Source organism: Ceratotherium simum, chromosome 20 (assembly GCF_057802395.1).
Source record: "Ceratotherium simum simum isolate JZ-2026a chromosome 20, ASM5780239v1, whole genome shotgun sequence".
Classification (NCBI taxonomy): Eukaryota; Metazoa; Chordata; class Mammalia; order Perissodactyla; family Rhinocerotidae; genus Ceratotherium; species Ceratotherium simum.
In genome coordinates this window covers 24,558,687-24,584,753 of record NC_141919.1, presented here as the reverse complement: position 1 = coordinate 24,584,753, position 26,067 = coordinate 24,558,687, and the positions used below count along the sequence as shown (strand labels likewise).

At 39.8% G+C, this 26,067-nt stretch overlaps 1 protein-coding gene and 1 pseudogene across 1 annotated transcript in view; both read left to right on the top strand.

Moving 5' to 3' along the window:
- The window catches only part of LOC101396145 (histone-arginine methyltransferase CARM1-like), a 244,928-nt gene that overhangs the window by 95,137 nt on the left and 123,724 nt on the right, over positions 1–26,067 (top strand). Inside the window, exon 2 of the mRNA XM_087444209.1 lies at positions 128–253. Within this exon, the coding sequence (XP_087300335.1) occupies positions 128–253 (126 nt within the window). The remainder of the gene's footprint in view (positions 1–127; positions 254–26,067) is intronic.
- Positions 7,008–8,108, top strand: LOC101395887 (small ribosomal subunit protein uS2-like; annotated as a pseudogene).

Here is a 26,067-nt window from a genome sequence, read left to right as displayed (position 1 = left end):
AAGGAGCCCTGAGAACATGAGAGAAGTGTAGGAATGGCATTGATGAGCCTTTTTTGTTTTGTTTGTTTTTTTTACACTGCTCAAAATGGATTTTCCTAATCCTTTTTCCTTTTTTCACCCTTTACAGCGGATGGTGTCTGTGTCTTTAAATGCTTACTCAACAGAGACACCGAATGTTGCCGTGTGGGGAAGGAGTCCATCTTGATTACTCTGGGTTACAATAGTGCTTTGCTGAAGTTTGAGTCTCATGCTGGTAAGTTTTGTGCCTGTCCTGACCCCCTGTCTTTTCCAAAGACAATCTTCTGATTGGTTGACTTTTGGCTGTTGGTGATTGGTGGGCTTTTGGCAGCATGTAACCTGATGTGAGTTGTCGTCGCTTGACACAATGATTTAAAACTGTTTCTGGTGCTTACTTGATACCATGGCTGGAGAACAGCTGGCCTTTTCCTAGACTATGAGAACATTTTTATTCTTAGCCCCCCTTTTGGTCCTCTTTCATCCAAAGTTGCAGGTGAAGCCACCAAGGATTGTCCAGATCTTCATCATTGTTGTTGATTCTTCTTGAATGTGACGTTGTTTGCAGAAATGTGATTTCCAGTTTGAATGTCAATCAGGATGATTTCATCCTGTTTTCGTCTTTAAATCATTTCTTGAACATTTTTAGACTCTGGACAACAAACATCAGGCAACAGGGAGGTAAAGTGAAGTGTAACAAGAAGTATTTTAAGAAAGGACTGAAAGGCACTGTGGGAGATTTCCAGCCTGATAAAGAAAATTAGGGATAACAATGCCTTGAGTCTACCTTGGCTGGTCAATTGTGATTTCTTTAACTTAGACATAAATTGTTCCATCTTACTTATGGAGTTAATCCAAACAATGTAAAGTATTAGCAATGGTACATATTTTCCTCTGGTTAGCTAGAATGTCCAAAGCTGTTTCGTTATTGATAACTTCTTGGGATAAAGAAGTCTACCTGGTTTCTTGTTTCTAAACTGACTCTGGAGTCAGCTAGAGTGAGGAACTTATCTATCCATCTATCCATCATTTTATTCATCTATCAGTCCATCTTATTTTTATGATGCATTTCAGAGTAAATTATAATAACCAGCACATTTCACCGCCATATTCTTCAACCTGCATATCATTATCTAGAATTCAAAATTTGTTTATGTTTCTCATCTTTTTTCTATTGAGGTTAAATGCACAAATCTTAATACCATCATTCCTGAAAGTTGCCTCCTGTCTTTTCCCACTCACTTCTTACTCCTGTCCTTCCAGAGATAATCATTGTTCTGGTTTTTATCCCACCATAGATTAGCTTTGTCTTTTCTAGAACTTCCTATAAATATAATCATTTAGTATATACTCTCTTTAATAAGGTCACTCAGCATGTTTTGAGATTCATCTACATTGTTGCAAGTATACTCTTGTTCATTTTTATTGCTAATAGCCACAATTTGTTTATCCATTCTCATTTTGGTGGACATTGAGACTCTCTCCAGGTTTTGGCTGTGATGAATGACGCTGCTATAAATATTCTCATACCAATCTTTTTGTATATATATATTTTTCATTTCTCTTGGATCAGTAGAAGTAACATTGCTGGGTCATAGAGTAAGTGCATGCTTAGTTTTATAAGAAATAGCCAGAATTTTTTTAACATGGTTGTACCATTTTACACTCTCACCATTAATGGATAAGAGTTGTGATTCCTTCACATCTTTGCTAACATTTGATCTTTCAGTCTTTTTAATTTTTTCCATTCTGAGGGGTGTGTAGTTGTATCTTATTGTGGTTTAATTTACATTTTCCTGATACTTAATCGTGTTAAGCACTTTTTCATGTGCTTATGAATTCAAATTGTTTGCCTCTTACTAATTGGTTGTTTATCTATGGAGTTGTTCTTTATATATCCACGATACCAGGCATATAACAGATATGTAATTTATGGATGTTGTCTCCTAGTTCGTAGCTTGCTTATTCATTTGCATAATGATGTCTTATGTTGAGCAGAAGTTTTAAAATTTGATGAAGTCCAGTTTTTCATTCTTTCTTTTTTGTTTATTGCATTCTGTGTCCTAAGAACCCTTTGCCTACTCTCAAATACTGAATGATTTCGCCTATATTTTATTCTAGATGTTTTATAGCTTTAGCTTTTGCATTTTAGGTATACAATCTATCTTAATTATTTTTATATGGTGTGAAGTATGGGGCCAAGGATTATTTTTAGCCCATATGGATATCCATTTATTCTAGCACAGTTTATTGAAAAGACTTTTGCAAGTCAAATGACTGTATACAGACTTGGTCTATTTTGGAGCTCTCTGTTCTGTTCCATTGATTATCCATATGCCAGTATCATATTGTCTGGATTACCTTTAAAGTAACACTTCAAGTCAGAGTTTAAGTCCTTCAACTTTGTTCTTCTTTGTCAAGATTGTTCTGGATATTCTTGTCCCTTTGCATTTCCGTATACATTTTATAATTAAGTTGTTAATTTCTACAAAAGTGCTTGGTCCAGTTATGATTGAGGTCGATCAATTGGGTGAGAATTGTCATTTTAACACTAGTAAGTCTTCTAATCATTGGTGAGCTGAAGACAGCTCATACTAGATCACAAGAGACTGTTATTGAATTTTGAGGGATTTGATAGCTTGAAATTGGCTAGGGTGGGAGAATTTACACCACAGAAATTGGCAAACTCCACAAACAGGGCCCCTTTTTGTTTTGTGGGCAGAGTCAGTTGTTAAATGTTTACCAGCATGCCATTGCTTCCAGTCCAAGAATATGGTATTTCTCTCCATTTATTTAGGTCTTTAATTTTTCCGCAAATGGGGAATGTTTTGTAGTTTTCAGTGTAGAGGTCATACACAACTTTTGACAAATTTATCCCTAAATGTTTTATGTTTCAGGATCTATTTTAAATAAAACTTTGAAAACTCACAACTGTTTGCTGCTGGTACATAATAAATTAATTAATTTTTAATATTAATCTTGGATACTACAACATTTTATATTCACTTACTAATTCTAGTAGTTATATTTTAGACTCCTTAGAATTTTCTACCTTTAAAAAAACTTTGTTATCTGCAAATAGAGACAGCTTTAATTCTTTTCTGATCTTTATGCCTTTTATATTTTTTCTTGACTTTTTGAAATTCTTATGACCTCTAGTACAGTGTTGAATAGACCTGGAAGAGCACTTGGCCTTGATATTCTCCTGATTGTAGGGGGAAAGTGGTGTTTGTCATATGTTTTTTGTGGTTGCCCTTTATCAGCTTGGGGAAGTTCCCTTCTGTCCTTAGCTTGCTGGAAATTTTTATCGTAATTGGGCATTAGATTTTGTTAGGTATTTTTTATGGACCTATTGAGATCATCATATTCTGTAAATTTGGTGAATTATTTGGAATGAAATAGCTTGTATAGAATTGATATTATTTCTCCATTAAATTTTTGATAGATTTCACCTGTGAAGTCACTGGGGTGTGAAGTTTTATTAATGGAAATAAAATTTATTTAATAGATATAGGACTTTTTAGACTTTCTTCTTGTGTTAATTTGATATTTTATACTTGTTCATGAAATTGTTCCATTTCATCTAAGATGTCAGATTTACTGGCAGTTTTATTTATAATTTGCATGTTATCCTTTTAATTTTGTAATATCTACAATAATTTCTCCTATTTCTTTCCAGATATTGGTTATTAATGTCTTACCTTTTATTTTGATCAGCCTAGCTTAGAAGTTTATCAATTTTATTAGTCTTTTCAACAAATCAGCTTTTGGTTGCATTATTTTTTCTATTGTTTACATATTTTCTATTTCATTGATTTCTGCTCTTTATAATTTTCCTTCTTCTGCATTTTATGGGTTGACTTTGCCGTTTTGCTCTAGCTTCTGAAAGTGGAAATTTAACTTATTAATTTTATCATTTTATTCTTTTCTAATATATTTTCTTAAAGTCATTAATCTTCCACTAAGTATGACTTTACTTATATAACCAAACTTTGATATGTTGCATCTTCATGATCATTCAGTTTAAAATACATTCTAATTTCTCTTCTGGTTACTTCTTTGGTCCCTGAGATGTTGAGAAGTTTTTTAATTTCCATGTATTTGGGAATTTTGCAGGTATCTTTCTGCTGTTAAAGCTGGATGTTCTACATGTCGTGCTGTTGAGTGTCTGGATTTTGTTGCCTTCCTTTAAGTAGTATTGAGGTCTGTTCAGACAGGCGGATTAGCTAACTGTAGGTCAGCATGATTCTTCTGAGACTTGCTTTTAGCTTTGCCTTGGCTGGCATAGAGAAGTCTTTACTCTAGGTCTAGTTTAGACGTGCTCCTCAGATGTGACCATTCCGTGGTTTCTACTGTGTGCCTCAACTGTTCAACGAGGTCTCTCCACTCCGGCTGGTTGGAACTATAAACTCTCCCCACCCTGTGTCTTCTCGGAATTGTTCAGCTTGGAGCTCCCTAGTAGTAATTCTTTTCCCATAGTAATTTTAGTCTATCTTGTGGAAATCTGCCCTGCACATGTGCTGCTTAGGATTTATTCAGCTAGAAACTCAAGAGGGGCCCTATGCAGATTTTTTTTTAGCTATTTCTTCATATAGAAAGAGCTTTTTCTCTAGTAATCTACTTTAGAAATTTCAGCAGCTTCATCCTTCCTGAATGCTGATCTCTAGTATTTTCAGCTCAGCAAGACCACTCTGTTCTGTTTTCTTCCCACGCCATGTGCTGCAGTGTGGATAGTGTCTCTAGACAGAAAACCAGGGTCATCGCAGTGCTGTTCTCATTCGTTTACCTTCTTTCAGGGTTCACAGTTTTGCATTGCCTGTTCTCCAGTGTCGACAACTACTGTTTCATATATTTTTCCACTTTTCTTGTTGTTTCAGTGGAAGGTAAAGTATGGTACTAGTTAATCTGTCATGATTATGAGCATGATTTCAAGAGCAAGAAATTCACACACTCAGAACACTTCAGATTTCTTAGGCAATAGTAATGGGTGATCATGAAAAGCCGGAAGCAATCAACATTCCCATTTCTTCTGTATTGTTACTTTGATATATATTCTAGCTCATTTCATAGACTTGTTGTACAACTCCTAAATCAGAACCTTTTGTTCTGCAAGCCAGGCAAAACAAGTTTCAACTCGTAAAATAGTCGCAAACATTTCTTTCCTTTCAACGGTAGATCTGTCTTTTTGACTTTGATATTTCTATATTGTATGAAAATGACATTTCTGGTCTTCAAGAATCTTCCTATGATTTTAAAGGGTATCCCCAAAATACTGGCCACAGACACAAAGGGTTACAATTACAGACTATATTTAAAAGCCACTTGTTTTTGCCAAGAACTGTGAAGGGTGGGATTTTATCCGATTTGCAAGCTAACAACTTAGTTTGCCACTGTTCTGAGGGAGACTGTTGCTGATGGGAGACACAAGACCCCTGGCTCAGAGACAAAAGACTTTATTACTCAGAGAAAGAGCAGTAGCTAGAGTGTCAACATATTGTCAGTTCTCTGAACCCCAATTGTCACTGGCAGATGCAGAGGATCAGATGGGTGCCTGCATATGCAGTGGGATGCGTTACAGGAGGGGAACAGTAAGCTTGGAGAACCCGCTATTTTATAGCAAGTAGTAAGCAAACCAGCTCTTTGTTCCATAGGAAGATATTATTTCCTACCTCAAAGGTTGCTGGCTGCATACACAACCCTGAGAAATAGCCCAGGCAAAGAGTATTCAAGGCCTTGCATTATTGGCATACCCAGTAAGACATTTATGAGTCCCAGCAAGAGACCCATGGAGGAGTGTCTCCCAACACTTTTTCCTTGTGAGCGGGAGGGAGATTTTCTCATTTTATAAACATCCAGAGAAGGAAGGTACTGGAAACTTCATTCATGGGTCAAATCAAATCACGCGAACACATATGTGAACAACCTTTGCAGGAAAGACAGGCATGGGTAAGGCAGTTAGAATTTCTTCTACAGCTAAGAGAAAATCATATCAGTAGTTCAGGATGTTCCACAGGGCAACTCCCTTAACAGTTCAGTTGAGACAGGCCCCTAGTCTTGGTAAATTGTAGACCTGGTTGTAGAGAAGTAGGTGCTTCAGTCTTTCAAGATATCCCAAAAACTGTAGACAGACAACACCAAATGAAGATAATACCAACCTCTCAGTACTTTTCGTTTATTAGAGGGGACCAGACATTCATTAGACAGAAATAATTCAAATAAACTTGAGGCAGAAATAAAACCAGATATCCAGACAGCAATAAGCCAGAAATAATTTAGAAACAGACTCAGTAAGTGCAAAATCGCTACCTTGGCACAGTTAGGCTCACCTCAGAAGCCAAGGAAGGGGCTGGCCTGGTGGCATAGTGTTAATAAGTTCATGCACTCTGCTTTGGGGTGCAGGCCCGGGGTTCACAGGTTCACATCTCGGGCGCAGACCTATGCACTGCTTATCAAGTCTCGCTGTCGCGGCATCCCAGATATATATATAAATAGATAAAGATGGGCACAGATGTTAGCTCAGGGACAATCTCCCTCACCAAAAAAAAAAAGACTCAAAGATCAGTTATTTGGTAGTCATATTATCTTGAGAAACTGACTGATTTTCTCTGAATCTCAGTTTCCTCATCAGTAAGATGATCCGATTAAATCCTCCCTCAAGTAGATAATGTGAGTATTAGATGAGACAATAGGTTAAATGTTTATAGGATAAGAAGTAAAAACGACATTTTGTTCTTAACGTAGTTATGTTCCATTACATAGCCCGGAAAAATTTTCCGTTTCTTAAAGCCTTACATTTCTGAAGAGCCGTAAACTACAAAAAAAATTCTAAAACATTCACATCCTGAGATAAGCCACATCCTGATTTTCATTATCAAAGATAGGAATTTCTTGTCTCTGTTAAAACTGACAGCCTTTCTGTGTCTACCCAGAGAGGGGTCCATACAGTGGTGACATTCTGGGTTCCTATTGTAACTTAAAGGGCAATTTTCACAATGTCTGGGGTCCTTGGTGTCCTGCAAATGGAGGATGGCCTCAGATTCCTTGCAGCAGGAACCCACTTACGTGGCACCAACTTTGACTTCTAAAGGGAACAGTACATCTACAAAAGGAGAAGTGATGGCATCTACATCATAAATCTGAACAGAACCTGGGAGAAACTTCTGCTGGCAGCTGGTGCAATTGTTGCTGTCAAGAACTGAGCTGATGTCAGTGTCATATCCTCCAGGAATACTGGCCAGTGAGCTGTGCTGAAGTTTTCTGCTGCCGTTGGAACCACTCCTATTGCTGGCCACTTGGCTCCTGGAATCTTTACTATCCAGATCCAGGCAGCCTTCCAGGAGCCGTGACTTCTGGTGGTTAGTGATCCAAGGGCTGGCCACCAGCCTCTCACAGAGGTGTCTTATGTTAACCTGCCTGCCATCGCTCTGTGTAAGACTCTCCTCTGTGCTACGTGGACATTGCCATCCCGTGCAGCAACAAGGGAGCTTACTCGGTGGTTCTGATCTGGTGGGTGCTGGCCCGGCACGTTCTGCGCATGCGTGGCATCATCTCCTGTGAACACCCATGGGAGATCATCCCTGATCTCTACTCCTACAAAGATTCCGAAGAGGGCCGGCCCTGTGGCTTAGTGGTTAAGTGCGCGCGCTCCGCTGCTGGCGGCCCGAGTTCGGATCCCGGGCGCGCACTGACGCACCGCTTCTCCGGCCATGCTGGGGCCGTGTCCCACATACAGCAACTAGAAGGATGTGCAGCTATGACATACAACTATCTACTGGGGCTTTGGGGGAAAAATAAATAATTTAAAAAAAAAAAAAAAGAAAAGATTCCGAAGAGATTGAAAAGGAAGAGCAGGCTGCTGCTGAAAAGGCCGTGACCAAGGAGGAATTTCAGGGTGAATGGAGCACTTCAGCTCCCAAATTTACTGCTACTCAACCTGAGGTCACAGGCTGGTCTGAATGCATGCAGGTGCCTTCTGAGCCTATTCAGCAGTTCCCTAGTGAAGACTGGAGTGCTCAGCCTGCCACTGAGGGCTGATCTGCAGCTCCCACTGCTCAGGCCACTGACTGGTAGGAACAACCATTGAGTGGTCTTAAGCTCTTCTTCCACAGACTGTTAAACAGGAAATGGAAATAAGGTTGACGGGAAATAGTTTCTAAAAGTCGTGTCCAAAAAAACCAGACTCAAATGTAATCCAGTCAGACTTTCAGGCTGTTATATTTAACCTACAAATACAGCCTTCTCTCCTTACCTGGGAGCCAGTTGTTGTGAAAGCAAGACTCCTGCATCTGTGTTTTATTATTGCAGACAAAACTCCACTCAGTGCTCCAAAAATGTTGTGTTTTTTGTTTGACTTTTAACATGGAGGTCCCATCAAGACGCTCATGCAGACTTATCAACCAGAGCTTCCAAGTTGCATTGCCTGAGAAGCACACTTTATAAGCCCCTCAGGACCCAGCCAATCTTCCTTGGCTTCTTTTTTTTTTGGTGAGGAAGACTGGCCCTGAGCTAATACCTGCTGTCAATCTTCCTCTTTTTGCTTGAGGAAGATTGTCCCTGAGCTAACATCTGTGCCCATCTTTCTCTATTTTGTATGTGGGACGCTGCCACAGAATGGCTTGATGATAACCACTATGTCACCAGGCTGGCCCCTCTTTGAGTCTTTAAATTGCAGTGAAATGGAAATTTTGAGATTCCAGTAGACAAAGTCCAAAGAAATTGGGATGCATTTTACTCCCTATCACATCCAATGGCCAGTTTCCACGAACTACCTGCACTGTTTCCAGCCCTCTACCTAAAGGAGAGAATCCAGGCCCAGAACCATATGGCTCACTTGGTGTTAGGGCCAATGATGGGAGTCTGTTTCCCTTACCCTGCACCAAGGCCTCTGTAAGTAATACCTGATGACTTACCTGACAAGGAGAGAGAGTGAACTGGCCCTTTTCATTATATTCCCTGAGACAGAGATTCCAGGCTCAGTAATGAAATTTGGATTCAATTTGCTTTTGCCTAATTTAGAATACAAATGACTAAGTTTCTCCTTGATCTATTTATACCAATCAAAAAAGCAAGGAGGAAAATTTCTAAATAAGGATCCCGTAGGTAGGACTAATTCTGATATCATGAATTCTTCATCAGTGCATTGTGTAACCTATATTTCAGGAATGAGCACAAAGACCTTGGTCCACCTTGTATTAGAGCACTGGGTGTAATCTGTTAGTCTTATTTGTTTTGTAAGAAGGAAAAATAATTGATACAGGAGTTTCAGCATTTACTTGAGAATTTTCCCAAGGATGCCTCGTAACACCTTCCTATTCTGGAGTTTATATGCCTCTTGATCGCCTACTAAGAGTGAGTCCTAGCACCGACTGGAGTGCAAATGCGGATGTTTGCAAATTGATGGACTTCCTTGGTTTAATTTAATAGTAATTTTTAAAATCGATGAATGTCCCTGGGGAGTTGGTTGCCTGTCTGATTTTCCTGGCCCTGGAAACTAAACAAGCCAAGCAGCTGACCCCTCCTCCTGGATCTGTCCGGGCAGGTTGTGGTGTGAAGGACCAGACTCCACAGCTGCAGGAAGATAGTGGCAAGTGAGGAACAAGCTGGCTGTGACTCGGAGGGTCTCAGGTGGCCCCAGATTCCAGGTGGCAGTAGGACCTCATTATTTGTCAGCCTGGGTGTTGACAGAAAGCTGTCTACTGGTGTCACTGCCCATCAGACACAATTGCTGAATTGTTGAGATGTGCTCTGCTTTTCTGGAGTAAGAGGATGTGGTATTTGAAATGTGAGGCTGCTATTTTATATTTAGAAATGAGTGAACAGCTGCCAATTATCTGTAACTTGAGTAAGAAAGAAAATCCACCTCTACTGGGGAGTTGACCTGTATTGATAATTAGGTGGCACCACTAGGAAAGAAATGATCAAATATCCAAATAAGTCTATGTGAGGAATATTTCTTCCTTCCCTCCTTTTCTCCTTCAGAATTGTGATTCAGTGATCTCCAAGCCGGATTTGGTTACATGTCAGATAATCTCCAGTAATCTCAAAGATGACTGTGAAATCCAATACATTTAAATTCATTGTATCTTAGAAGCATCCTATATTAAATAGGGATATTTAATAATGAAGATGTCAACAGAGTAAAAATTTTAGTAAAATGGACTTAAGGTAATATCTATGAAGCACTGACTATGTACTAGATATGTGCAAGATTTACTTCTCATTCATTCCTTCATTTAGCAGATATTTGAGAGTCTGTTGTGTGTCAAGCACTTATTTATGTGCTGAAGATACAGTACTGAATAAATAGAAGTCCTTAAAATTATATAGCTGACATTTTAAGAGAAGGACACAGACAATAAACAGATGAACATATATAGTGAGTTGTGTGTGATAAATGCTGAAAAGAAAAATCAACCCGGGAAAGAAGCAGAGAATGACTGGGGATTAAATGTGTGTACAGTTTGTACGTGATTTTGAGGGGAAAGCCTTACTGATACAATGGCATTTGAGTAGAGAACTCCAGTGGACGAGGGGAGGAGCTGTGTGTGTGTCTGGGCTCAGGGTGGTCCAGACATGGGAACAGAACTACGAAGACCCTGAGGCAGGATGTGGCACAAGAAAAGAGGGCCTAGATGAAGTGAGGGGACAGGAGAGAGGTGAGATCAGAGAACTAGAGGCCAGATCAGGGGAGACGTTGGAGGCCATGGTGAGGATCTTGATTTTATTCTGAGGGAGATGGACAGTGTCTGAGGGCTTGAAGCAGAGGGCCAGCATTTTCTGAGCGTTATGTAATTTTTACATACTTTTTAAAGGTATGTTTTTATACTTTCTCTCACTGGAATTATCACAGCAGCCCCGTGAGGCTGGTATATTACTATTGTTTATTCACGTTTTTAAGCAAAGATGCTAAGGTTCACAGATATGAAAGAAATTGCCTAAGTGATAAAAAGAAAATGCAAGGCTCCTGCTCTTTCAACAGCTTTCAGACTGCCCCTTCACTCTTCATTGGTTGACATTTAATCTTAAGAAAACTCACGCCTTTAATTGGGATGATATCACAAACATGGGAAAGCTAACTTTTATCAGTATTTCACTAATTGAGAAAAAGAGATAAAGACACTGGTTGACTTTATTCTGGGAGTTTTTGAATCATGGGAAAGTTTCTCCATCCTTTTTTATTCTGAAAAAGTGTCTAATTTACAGAGAATTTGCATAATCATAACAGAGAACTTCTGAATACCCTTTAAACAGATTCATTAATTTTTATTATTTTGTCATTTGATTTATCTCTTTATCTGTATATGTGCGTGCATATATATAAACATGTATTTTCATTTTTTTCTGAACCATTTGAGAGTAATTTGCATATATTATGCTCCTTTACTCTTTAGTACATCACTAGGTATAGCCTGTAAACAAGAATACTCTCTTATGTAACCACAGTGGAGTTACGTAAGAGTTAAATTCAGGAATTTAACATCTATACAATATTTATATTTACTCTACAGTGTATAGTCCAATTTTATAAATTGTCCTGATAATGTCCTTTATAGCATTTTTTTCCTCTCTCCAGCACTGGATCTGGTCCAGGATCATGTATTGTGTTTAGTTGTCATGTCTCGTTAGTCTCCCTTAATTTGGAACAGTTCCTCGCCCTTGTCCTTTCTTTCATGACATTGAGATAGTTGGAGAATAGGAACCAGTTATTTTATAGACTATCCCCCAATTTGGGTTTTTCTGATGTTTCCTCATGAAAAGATTCAGGTAATGCATCCCCACTCAGAAAACAACCTAAGTCCTTCCAGGATATTACAGTAGGGAGCACTGAGATCTATCTACCCCTCACTGGTAATGCTAATTTTAATCGCCAGGTCAAGATGTTTTCCGGTTTCCCCCAGTAACGTTGCTGTGCTTTCTGTATTAGATGCAACTAATAAGCAATCTGTTTTAAGGTACTTGAAAGTACCACAAATATCCTGTTCCTCATCAAACAGCCCAAATTTAGTATCCACTTATTATCCATTGCTTTGGAAAGACAGTTCATTTTTTTGTATATTAGCCTTTTATCCTGTAGTCTTGCTAGGTCGCTTAGTTCTTGTAGTTTTTTTTGTAGATTCTTAGGATTTTCTATGTAAATGATTATATCGTCTATGGTAAGAGACAGTTTTACTTCTTTCTCTTCTATCTGTATGCCTTTTATTTTTTTTCCTTGTCTTATTGCACCATCCAGGACCTCTAGTACAAGGTTGCGTAGAAGAAATGAGAGTGGACATCCTTGCCTTGTTCATGATCTTGGGGAAAGCATTCAGTTTTCACCAGGTTAACTCTAGGTTTTTTTTAGATGTCCTTTATCAAGTTTAGGAAAGTCTCGTCTATTCCCAATTTACTGATAGTTTTGTCTTGAATTGTTTCATGAAATGCTGTTTCTGAATCTATGGAGATGATTAAATCATTTTTATTTTTAGTCTGTTAATATGGTGAATTAACTTTATTGATTTTTGAGTGTTAACCTCGAATTTCTGAGTTAAACCTGATTGTCATGATATATGATCCTTTATTTATATAGCTAAATTATATTTTCTAGAATTTATAAATAATTTTTGTGTCTATGTTCGTTATGTATTGCTTTGTAGTTTTATTTTTTTATTGAGATATAATTGATATATAACATTATATTAGTTTCAGATGTACATCATAATGATTCAATATTTGTATACAATCATGCACCACACAACAACATTTTGGTCAATGATGGCCCACATATACAACGATGGTCCCATAACATTAGTATCATAAAGCCTAGATATAGTATGCTACACCATCTAGGTTTGTTTAAGTACACTCTATGATGTTCGCATAATGACAAAATTGCCTAATGACGCATTTCTCAGAATGTATCCCTGTTGTTAAGTGGTGCGTGGCTCTATATTGCAAAATGTTCACCATAATAAGTCTAGTTAACATCCATCACCACCCATACAAGTTACAAATTCTTTTTCTTGTGATGAGAACTTTTAAAGTCTACTCTCTTAGCAACTTTCAAATATACAATACAGTATTATTAACTGTAGTCACCATGCTGTGCATTACATCTCCAGGACTTACTTATTTTATAACTGGAAGTTTGTACCTTTTGACGCCCTTCACCCATTTTACCCACCCTCCGTCCCCCACTTCTGGGCAACCCAACAATCTGTTCTCTGTATCTATGAGTTCGAGTTTAATTTTTTTTGTTTTTTTTTAGATTCCACATATAAGAGAGATCATACAGTATTTGTCTTTCTTTGTCTGACTTATTTCACTTAGCATAGGGCCTTCAGAGTCCATCCATGTTGTTGCAAATGGCAAGATTTCCTTCTTTTTTATGGCTGAATAATAATTCATTGTATATTCATACCACATTTGCTTTACCCATTCATCCTTTGATGGACAGTTAGATTGCTTCCATGTCTTGCTTATTATAAATGAACATAGGGGTGCATATATCTTTTCGAGTTAATGTTTTCATTTCTTTCAGATAAATACCCAGAAGTGAAATTGCCAGTAGTTCTATTTTTAATATTTTGAGGAACTTCCATGCTGTTTTCCATGGTGGCTGTACCAATTTACATCCCCAACAATAGCGCTCAAGAGTTCCCTTTTCTCTGCATCCTCGACAACACTTGTTATTTCTTGTCTTTTTGATAATAGCCATTCTAACAGGTACGAAGTAATATCTCACTGTGGTTTTGATTGGCATTTATCTGATGATTTGTGAGGTTGAGCATCTTTTTGTGTACCTGTTGGCTGTCTGTATGTCTTCTTTGGAAGAATGTCTATTCAGACCCTCTGCTCGTTTTTTAATGGGATTCTTTGGTTTTTTTGCCATTGAGTCGTATGAGTTCATTATATATTTTGGATATTAACCCCTGATCAGATATATGATTTGCAAATATTTTCTCCCATTTTGTAGGTTGCCTTTTCATTTTGTTGATGATTTCTTTTGTTGTACAGAAGCTTTTTATTTGAAGTAGTCCCACTTGTTTATTTTTGCTTTTATTGCCTTTGCTTTTGGTGTCAAATCCAAAAAATCATCACTAAGACCAATGTCAAGGAGCTTACGGCTCGTGTTTTCTTGTAGGAGTTTTATTGTTTCAGGTCTTAACGTTCAAGCCTTTAGCCCATTTTGAGTTAATTTTTGTGTGTGGTATAAGATAGTGGACCAGTATCATTCTTTTGCATGTGACTGTCCAGTTTTCTAAATACCATTTATTGAAGAGATTGTCCTTTCCCTATTGTATATTCTTGGTTCCTTTGTTGTAAATTAATTGACCATGTATGTGTGGGTTGATGTCTGGGCTATCTGTTCTGTTCCTGCTTTGTTGTTTTCTTAATGTCTTTGTCTGGTTTGGGTATCAGAGTGATACTGGTGTTATAAAATTAGTTGGGGCATGTTCTCTATATCTTCTATTTTTGTGAACTGTTTGTATAGAATTTGACATCATTTCTTCTTCAAATGTTTGTTACAATTAACAACTAAAGCCAAATGGACCTTGAGTTTTCTTTGTGAGAAGATTTTTAACTATAAAGTCAATTTATTTACAATATAGATCTGTTTAATATATCTACTGTTTATTGAGTGAGCTTTGTTTATATCTGTGATGGAATTTGTCCATTTCATTCAAGTTGGTAAATTAGTTGCTGTTAAATTGTTCAGAATATTCCTTTATGTTGGTATGATCTGTAATGATGTTCCTTCTCTCATTTCTTCTATTGGTAATAGGTCTTTTTTTTTAATTGATTAGTCTAGCTAGAGGCTTATCAACTTTATTGATCTTTCAATGAAACAGCTTTTTGTTTCACTCATTTTTCTCTATTTTGTCCATTTTCTATTGTATTGATTCTTGCTCTTGTCTTTGTTATTTTAATCCTTCTGATTACTCTGATTCTCTGATTACTCTTCTCTCTCTAAGTTCTTAAGGTAGAGGCTTAGATCATTAATATGAGTGCTTTCTTTATTTCTAATATATGCTGATAATGCTATACATTTCTTTCTACACAATGCTCTAGCTGCATCCCAGAAATTTTGGTATGTTGTGTTTTCCTTGGCATACAGTTCAAAGTAGTTTGTATTGTTATTTGTTCTTTGTCCTATGGATTTCTTTGTTGATCTGTGGATTATTTGGAAGTGTGTGGTTTAATTTCCAAACATTTGGAGAGTTTCCATATATCTTTGTGTATTCTAGTTGAATTCTTTTGTGTTCTGAGAACATGGTTTTTATGGTATCAGTGGTCTCATATTTGTTGGAGTTTGTTTTATGGCCCACAATATGGTCCATTTTGGTGTATGTTCCTTGTGCACTTGAAAAGAATGTGTATTCTGTTTTTTTGGGTATAGTATTCTCTAAATATCAGTTAGATCAAGTGTATTGATCCTTAATGATTCTTGGTCTACTTGTTCTATCAATTATTGAGAGAGAAGAGTTAGAATTACCAACTATAACTGGATTTGTCTACATTATAGCTGTGTATGCCCCTTTGCTATATGAAAGTTGATATTCTATTGAGTATATGTGAAGTTATGCTTCAGATAATGAGTCAAGAAAGCAAAAGTAAAAACTTCAGGTTTCCAGGAGCTGTTTTTCAATTTTTTTCTTATGAGAAAACTCATACTTCATTTAAACCCAGCTGGAGCATGGCTGCTCCATGCTTCCCTGCTCTCAGTATTTATTATGGTAACTATATTCTCTGGTCCCTGTTTCCTGCTGAACATGTGCACAAAATATCTGAACACTACTGAAATATTTATGGATGAAATGACATTATGTCTGGGATTTACTTTAAAATGTCCAGCCAAGAAAGCGAAAAATACTGGCAGTAGAAATGAATTAAGGTTGACAATCCTTTTAAGTTTTGAATCTTGATGATAAAAATCTTTATGTTCATCTATGTGCTTCATGTACATTTTAAAGTCATCATAATAAAAGCAAAAAATATCATAGATTTAAAAGTCCGTAAAAATAAAATTTGGGGTATCATGAGCTGCAAATGTTTCTCCAGAAAACAAATCTCACTTACCTCTGAGTTGATCTATCTGCTGGCTGTCTGAGGTGTATGGATCAAGAGTTTTGGAGCTGCATGGAAATGCCGTCTTGCAATTACAATAGCAATGGCAGGTAGTTGGAGTGGGCAGTAGCACTTGAGAATCTTTATAATTTGGGTTTTACTACATTTGGCCAGTAGCTCCTGGACAAAGCAGAACATGGTTATTTAATAAGAGGACAATCTGTGTTCAGCATTGCTATTTGCATTCTCTCCTTCCCATCATTCTTTAAAGTGCTTTCAAATGCTTTGGCTCTCTTGGGAATGTCAGAGGCACTTATGTCATATAATAGGTTAACAAAAAGTTTAAATGTTTTTAAAAATTTTTTAATTTATTTATTCATAAAAAAGTTGTTAGTGCACTGTGTTGGTGATGATGTGGGGAAACAGGCATTGTCATATATCCCTGTGGGGTGTAAATTGTTACAGCCCCTGTAGAGGGCAATTTGTCAGTATATTTCAAAATTAAAATGGACCCATCTTTTGGTCTCATTTCTAGGAATTTAACCTACAAATATACTTATAAATGGGGAAAATGAAATATAAGAAAATATTAACATTAAATCATCATTGGTAATAGCAAAATACTGAAAACACCCAAAATGTCCGTCATTCAGCTACTGATGATTTGGCTTTCCTGGGAATTTCATTAAATGATCTGAGTTTAGAGCAGGTCATTAAAAGAACAGGGCAGATCACAGAGTGAGAGTAGGATCACCATTATCTTACATTCCCTGTGGTTGAAGGAAAATACCTGCTCTTTGTAACAGGCAGACCCAATCTTGGACCAGTCTTGGGATGGGAGGGGGCAAAACTCAGGAAAGGGTGGTTGAAGGGGAGAAGGAAATAGAAGCAGGGGAAATTTCTGAGTGGTGGTGACATCAAGGAAGAAATGAGAGTTTCTGTGGCTGCTAGAACTTTCTTGGCCAAGAGACCTGATCCTGGGAGGCTGTTCTTTCTAGGCCCGAAACTATTTCTCTCATTAGTGATTAATATTACCTAACCAGAGTTATTAAGAGAGATGATCCCTCTATTTTCGTGTTCTCAATTCAATATTCGTTTATTCCTGTTTCTCTTTCTTCATTCCTTTTCATTTATTTATACAATAAATGTTTTTACGCACCTTCTGAGCTTCCCCTGTTATAGATCCCTGCTCTCGTGGAGAGACCATTTTCTAAATGTAACTTCTGCCCAAGCAGCCACTTCACAGAACCCCCCTCCACTGGAGATAATTTTATTTTGCTCAGATTCTCTTTTAAAGTTTATTTTTCATTATTATGTTTGAGATGAAAATAATATTAATACAACTGCTGTTAGCATTTTGGCTTAAATATTTTCAACATTTTTGTTTTGTATCCATTTCTAAATGGTTGTGATGATGATTTACGTATTATTTTGTATCCTACTATTTTCATTTAACATTCTATCATAAGCATATTTCTATGCTTGTTAGACTTTATAAACATCTAGAAAATTTATATAAATAATATTCCACAAATGAATTCCTATAGTTTACTTAACCAATCTTCTATACGAGGACATTTAAATTGTTTTTTCTTTTTTATCATAAATAATATTTTTGCTATTATAATCAGTAATAGCAACATTTTGATATTATAAATAAATAAATGTCCTTGGGCCCATAGCTTTTGGATGGTTTCATTCAGATCAATCCACAGAAGTTGAACAAATGTGCCAAAGGATGTGAACTTATGTTCCTTACTATAGTACATACTGCCAGATTGCTTTCCAAAACATGATGATGACTCCAGCAGTGTGTGAGTGTATCATTTCACTGAAATCTCACCAGAATTGCATGTGGTGGGTTTTACTAATTCATTTGTTCTAAAGAATGGTACATCATTTTATTTTGCATTTCATTGCTTTCTAGTGATATGAAATTCAGGGGGATTTTGTTAGAATCCTAGGATTTGATCTTGGGGTGCTGGGTGGCATCATATCTCTGCCGTCGCAAGACCGTCTACTCAGGTAGTGGCAGAGCTGTTCACAGCATTCATTCTGCTTTGTTTCTTCTAGCCATGTGACAGGATTCTGCTTCCCCTCTCCCTTGAAGTCAGACGTGGACATATGACTTGCTTTGGCCAATGATGTGAGCTAGAGAGACATGTCACTTCTGCCTGCAAGCCAGTGTGAGAGTCACCATGTTCCTGTTTTCTTGCAGCCACAATCCTGGGCATTTACTTTCTAGCCTGTGTCCTTGGGTGAGGATAACATGAAGTAAAGGCCCTGCGCAGACTTCTGATGAGTATGTAGCATAAATGAGAAGCAAATATTCTGTTTTTTTGGTTTTTTTTTTTGTGAGGAAGATCAGCCCTGAGCTAACATCCATGGTAATCCTCCTCTTTTTGCTGAGGAAGACCGGCTCTGAGCTAACATCTATTGCCAATCCTCCTCCTTTTTTTTACCCCCAAAGCCCCAGTAGATAGTTGTATGTCATAATTGAACATCCTTCTAGTTGCTCTATGTGGGACACGGCCTCAGCATGGCTGGAGAAGTGGTGTGTCGGTGCGCGCCCGGCATCCGAACCTGGGCCACCAGTAGCGGAGCACACGCACTTAACCGCTAAGCCACGGGGCCAGCCCGCAAATATTATTCTAAGCCACGGAGATTTGGCGATTGTGTGTTAGGAACCATATGTTACCTGCCCGTCCCATCTGATTCGGCCGGCTGGTCCACCTGCCTGCATCGCTGTGCCATTGCGATGCAGGGCCACATCAGCCCCGTAGAACATGCAGCAGATCTTGGAGCCAGGTGCTTTTCCAAACAAGGAAAGAGTTTGGTGGTATTTATGTATAATCCACTCAATTCCAAGCAACAAAGTCGTTGACAACACTATGCCATCTGCCAGCTCAAATTATTTTTGTCATCTGAGATTAAAAATTCTGTTTTAATATTCAGCAGGGAAATGACTTAATGTGGGTTGGCTTCGGGCAACTTTTTAAAAATTGCTTTTCCTTCACGACAGACCCGTAAAAGCTAATAAAAAGAGCTAACATTTATTGATCATTCGTTATGCTTCAGGGACTGTGCCAACATAATCTCTTTTATTTCTCCTTGCAACATGATGAAGTCACTGCTATAATCATCCCTGGTTTACAGGTGAAGAAACTGAGGCCCAGGGTGAATGTCACTTGTCAAGGTCATTCGCTGGTTAATATCAGTATTAGGATTTGAACCAAGGTCCGTGGGGCTGTGCACTAGCCACTACATGATGGGGGCCATGTTGGTTCCTCCCAGACTTTCTCAGGGCCCCAAATTTGGCACGTTTTGGTTCTTCTAGGCTCTTGTCCTTCACTGCTGTCATCTTTCCCTCTCACCTGCCTTTGCCTTATTGTGATAAAAGATTTTATCTTATGTATGATTTTGTTCAACCAGCCTTTAGCAAAAGGCACTGCACAGACTCAATACACAAAAATCAAGAAGATATAGTTGTTGCCCTCAGAAACTTATGCTCTAGAGCACCGCTCACTGATAGAAATACCATGCGAGCCGCAAATGCAAGCCACAGATGTAATTTGAAAAAAAAAATATATTTTTCCATTTTTTTAGAAGATACTCTGTGCATAAAATTTACCATCTTACCCATTTTTAAGTGTACAGTTCAGTGGTATTTAGCACGTGCATATCATCTTGCAACCATCACCACCATCCATCTCCAGAACTCTTTCCACATATGTAGTTTTAAATGTTCTGGTAGACACATTTTTTAAAAAGCCAAAATAAAAAAAATAAAATTAATTTTAATAATATAATTTAACTCAGTAAATGCAAAATGTTATAATTTAAACATGAAACCAGTATAGACAATTATTAATGAGAAATTTTGCATTCTTTTTCTTTTGTACTATGTTTTTGAAATCTCATAGATTTTATTTTACACTTAACGCATCTGAATTTGGATTAGCCAGTCATGAGGGACTCCATCGCCCTATGTGGCTAGCTGCAATCGTATTGTACAGCACAGGTCTGGAGGGAAAGGTAAAGGCACAGACTGATTATTTCAAGACAGGGAGGAGAATGACAGGATGGAATGTCCATGGGGCACATAAATCAAAGTGTGCTGGGGAGGAAGAGAACCATTTCTACCAGGGCTTCTGATTGGTGAAACACAGAGGCCGGCAGCTCAGGGGGCTATGTGGGGTACAAGAGGAAGGCTGAAACCTTGTTTAGGTTCTAGGAGGAAGGGAGGAAGATATGGTCCATGCTCTGGAAAGTCCTCTCTTCATCAGTTACCATCATCGCCCCAAGATCATTGAAACGGACTTGCCCACGCGATCTGTCCAACTTCCACCAGCCCCGGGCTCTGCCAGCTGAGAGGCGCATCTCCATGGCAAGATAGGCGTGCCCAGAGGTGACATAGCATCTTTGTTTGTACAGCAAAGGGACACTTAGCGCATCCTGGAACTTGCGGAAGTCTTACAGGAGAAGAAGATACCTGGACTGGGCAAAGAAGAGTGAAAAAAGTGAGATCAAAGACACAGAGGCAAGCCATGCAAGGAATTGCCAGCAGTTCCCCGTGGTGAGCAGAAAATGCCAGTAGCGGGGAGTGGAGGGAGATGTGGCTCATCAGGCAGAATGGGGCCCTGTCATGACGGGCCGTGAATGGAAAGCCAAGGAGAGTGGATTTTATTTGCATGACCTTCTGCAGCTTTACAATGTCCTTTCATATACAGTAGGTCATTTGGGAACAGCATTGGCCCTTAAGCATTTGTGGCCGAGACTGCTGATTGCCTCCTTATTCTGTTCTCTCCTTCCACGTGATCAGAAGTCCTATATTATTAGGGGTGGTGGTGAGTGTAGCTATAATGTGCACCTCCCAGCCAGCCTTGCACATAAAGATGGCAACTGAAATTGTTGGACAGGGTTTCTGAGAAATCATAACAGGGGCTGCTTCAGGTAGGAAGTATGCCATTATCCATTCCCCCTTCCAGCTTCTTGCTTCCTGGATTGTAGACATGATTGCTGGAGCTGCGGCAGTCACTTGGTGACTATGAGGCACCCTGAGGATGGAAAATATGTTCTAAACACATCAGAGGAGAAGGATACGTGGTGCCTGTGTCCATATGACTATGGAACTACTACACCAGCCCTGAACTGCGTAATTCTGGACTTCTTTTTATGTGAGAAAAAAATAAATCACTCTCTCCTTTAAGCCACTATTATTTGGGTTTTTTGTTATATTCAGACAAACCTAATCCTGGCTCGGGATACGTAACCCATAAGTTAACTCTATTAGTTCATTTTGCAAAGGAGTTTACCACGGATCTGAAAAATTAAGTGACCTGATAATGATCATGCGGGGAGTAGTAGTGTCAGAGAGAAAACTGAAGTCTGAGGATTCTGGCCTCAAAGCCTCTGCTTTATTTATTGTACCACTTTGTCTTCCAAGGATGTGATTTCTGCTACCTTTGCCCTTGCCTGTTGCTGTACATTCTCAGGGTAGCTGTCATGCAGAACAGTGGCTGTCGAGTACCAGGTCATAGTTAGTGACATCCTTTAGGGGCTATCTGGTAGGAACTGGTATAGTGACCACTTCGTCCCAGTCCCTACTTGGGTGTGGGTGTCCTTTGCCTTGACTACCTGGCAGGAGGTACATAAAATATCGGGGCGGGTGGTAACCACCTCCTCCGCTCTCCCAAGCCCTTCGCCCTAGGGCTGCTTTCTTGCCTTTAGCACTCCCTCTGGTTGCTTCTACCAGGTTCTCCTGGCTGGGCTGAGAGAAGGCTCAAGCAGGCACTTCTCATCCTGCAGGTACAGGATTGGGCAGGCCCCTGGCTTGCTCCTCTCCCTTCCTGCTGTCTGCCTCCTGACTATGTCACTGCTCGCTTAGCATCCTTAGCAGAGGGTGGTGATACTCAGATTTGTCAGTTCTGCAACTTTCTGGCATCTCTACAGAGAGCCCGGCAGGAGAGGAGGTTGCTGACTCAAGGCTAAATGTGATTTTCATATCATCTGCAGGGCTCAGTCATCAGCAAGATCCGTATTACTTGCAAGTTGGCCAAATCAATCAGTGGTTTATTGAGCATCCTCACTGACCTTCACAACGACCATCGGCTCTAGCAAATGGGCCTGAGCCAGGCGCCTTGTGCCTGCCTCACTGATTCCAAGTGTGGCCAGGGTGTAGCCATGGCCTTCGGGATGGGGGTCCTTCTGAGCTGACCTGACACTCATCATTCCATGATTGCTCTGGCTGTCTGTGCCAGTCTGCCTGCACAGCTGGGCAGAGAAGTGTGTCTGCTTCTTAGCTGTGTATCTAGAGATGGAGTGAGTAAACTTTTTTTTATAAAGGGCCAGATAGTAAATATTTTAGGCTTCAGGGGCTGGACAGCCTTTGTTATAACTGCTCAACTCTGCCATTGGAGCATGGAAGCAGCTATAGACAATATGTAAAAGAATGAGTGTGGCTGTGCTCCAGTAAAACTTAAATTATGGACACTGAAATTTGAATTTCATATAATTTTCATTTGTCATAAAAATATTATTCTTGCTTTGAATTTTTTGACTATGAAAATGTAAAAACTATTCTTACCTCGTGGGTTATAAAAAAAAATAGACCATTGGCCGCCCAGTGGTGTAGTGATTAAGTTCAGTGCAGTCTGCTTTGGCGGCCCAGCATTCAAGGGTTTGGATCCCCAGCGCAGACCTACACACCGCTTATCAAGCCATGCTGTGGCAGCAACCAACATAAAAAAAAAAATAGAGCAAGATTGGCACAGATGTTAGCTCAGGGCCAATCTTCCTCACCAAAAAAAAAAAAAAAGAAAAAAAAGAAAAAAGAGACCAAAGGCCAGATTTGGCACATGGGTTATAATTTGCCAACCCCTGATCTCGAGGCAGGGGAATGTGGTATTAAAAGCATGACTTTTTGGGTGCAGATCCTGGTGCTGTCACCAGTCAGCAGTGGCTACTTCCTCTTTCTAAGCTTCAGCTTCCTCACTGTGAAATGGGGGTCCTTCCGGTACATACCCCAGAGGGCTGCTGGTTGATTAGATGAGATGAGGGATGTAAGGTACGCAGCCCAGCACACTGAAAGCATCCACGATGGGCTTACAGTCACCGTGGGAGATCCGAAGAGGAGCCAGACACAGCTGCACTCTCCAGGAGTCAGGAGTCTAGCAGGAGGTGGCCGTGTGCCCCAGCAACTGTCGTACACATGGCAGAGCCATCGTGGCTGAAGAGGCACAGCAATGACAGTTTGTCATCTTGATGTTTGCCGTGCTGCTTCCGGGGGTTTGGAATGGTCAGAGAAGGAGCAGCCCCTCCTGGGACTGCCACGGTGAGGGCAGCCCGTACTCCTCTGTTATCCCTTGCAGCCCACAACGATGCTCCGGCATTTGAAGTCCAGCCTCCCCTCGCCCACACTGCTGCTCTGCCCTCTGCTCACAGTCCCTCAGCAGCCGCAGAGCTGGACCCTCCACTTTCCATCCTTTGTGATGTGGCCCAGTAGAGCTTATGGCCCATATCACCTTGTCACTGGTGAGTTTCTGCTCAAAGGAAGTCATTCTAATAAGATGTGTACAATTTCTCCATAACTCATTTGCTAGCAAGGTGAGAAATATGATAATTGATGCTTTTATGTGTTGGCATTATTTTAACTTCCACTTAAAAACCAATCTTGCCCTTACTTCTTTGTAAGATTACTTGTTCTGCCCCATCTGGCCTCCAGCTAGAATCCTAACTGGGCTCATCACCTGGGGACCACCTAGGCTGTATTCCTTTCCTCAGTTACGGAATTTCTTTAACTCAGCCCTTAAAGACAAAAGATAACAAAGCGACTCGTTGTGAATGGCTAGAACCTCCATATGGTTTTAACAGCACACAGCTTTCTAAATTGTTTTCTTTTACATAATGTGTAAATCACAGACACACCTCTGAGACTATAATAATAAATAGTGATAGTCACATACTAACAGCTGATCTCACCTCCAGAAAGAATTGATGGCTCTGTTAGCAATTGTCCTGATCCTTTTCAGTTTTGTTTCGCGAAGTCTTCCTGGATCTACATCACCCGTGCCTCCTTTTGTGTCCCATGGTGCTCGTGTCCTGTGCGGTTCCATGCCCATTTGACTTTCATGCTCTTGAATCAGGTATTTTATACCAATTGCAGAGCTTCCTCTGTGTCTTCGACTGCAGTTACTCAAGTTCGAGCTTTTAAAGTAGTGATCTTCCCCTTCTTCCTTTTTGCAAACCCTTTAGGAGGGTCCTTTTCTTCCAATTCACTTAAAAAATGCCTGCTGCAGCTGCCAGTTACCTTGAGAATTACTTCTCTCATTTTTGTACTGTTACGCTTTCTTTTTACTCTGTCCAGTCTTTGATCTGCCTTCTCCTGTGACAGCGGGAAGGGTTTTTGAGGTTATTCGAGAATTTTGAAGCGTGAAAGGAGCTTCCAAGTTGGGTAGGACATGGAAAGCTTGCCTGTGCAGGGCTGCTGTGTAAAACAATTCCAGACAACACTGTGCTCTTCATGGTCTATGTGAATGTTTTGTGCAGTGCACAACCTGCATGCTGATACTCGGCTGCCCTGGCCCAGTGGACAGCACTCATTGAGGCTGTGGTGCTGTATGATACTGCCTTACTCCTGAAGAAGGAGGAGGATCAAGAGAAAGAAGAGGAGGAGGAGGAGAATACCACCACTTTTGTAGAGCTTCTTTTGTGCTAGGCACTGTTCTAAGAACTTTACATGTATTAACTCATTTAATTACTAAATAGGACATTTTTGCTTATTCATTGTGGTAGTGATTGACTCCCACAGTGTGCCAGTCTCTGTCTGGGACAGTGGCGGACAGGCTAGAAACAGCTTCCTTCCCTCATGCAGGTTGCACCCTAATGCATTTTGATGGAGCTGATCAAAAAGTCAGCTATGACATCTGTGGCAGGACCAAAGCTTAATGCAAAGAAAATTATTAAAATTGTCATCAGACCCTCCTCAAAAATCCACACAGGCCACCTGTTCCATGAGAGGACACATTCAAGCTCACATTTAATGTTAGATCACCAAGTGGCCCTTCAGTTCAGCTTTGATTTTCTCTGTAACTGGGTATCTCAGCCCCTCCACACTGGAAAACCAGGCACTTCCCCACCTGCGCAGAGACTCAGAAATTTCCCTGCGAGGAGCTTTGCTTCGGGCCATCACCCTCCTCCTTCCTCTCTGCCTGTCCAAATTCCTCCTTCTACCTTCAGCTCGGCCTTCACCTCCTCTAAGCAGCCATCCCTGACAGAATGAGTGCACAGCACTGTCTCCTGCATCTTTGAATACAAATTATCCTACGTCATTTTGTGTGTAACGATGCATTGCTTTGTAGTCGTTCTCAAGAGTCAGTGTGTGTCACATATTCCTTGAGGGTGGGGACCTCATTTCTAATTTTGTTTGTAGCCGCCTCTGAAGCCTCCCCCCTCCTGTGCCTAGCACACAGCAGGTGAGCAATAAATGCTTTTTAATAAGAAGCTGACTCATCGCCAGCCCTCTGGCCCCCTTGGCTCAGGTTGTTCTGAGGCATGCAGCCTTCCAAGAAAAGCTGGCTATCTTGGCTTCCTTCCATTGCGCTGGTGTGAATTTCAACGCTAGACCTTCAAAGAAAAAAGCTCAGAAAGGGCCATCCTACCCTTGGATAATTGTGAAAAAAACAGATTCCCGGTGGAGAGGAGCCTGAGGAGCCGCTGGGATAAAATTTATACCTGTGTCTACTTATTTTCCTTTAGCGAAATAAAAAGTGTCCAACCTGAGCTAACACTGAGTACTTACTGTATGACGTGTATGTGTGTAAATATAAATATATAAATATTCAACAACAACCCTAGGGGATAGGTAGTATCATTCTCATTTTACAAAGGACAAAATGGTGCACAGAGAGGTTAAGTAACCTGTCCAAGGTCACACAACTAGCAAATAATAGAGGCAAGATCGGACACCAGACAGGCTGGTTTGAGTCTGAGCTCTTGGCCTTTGAACTA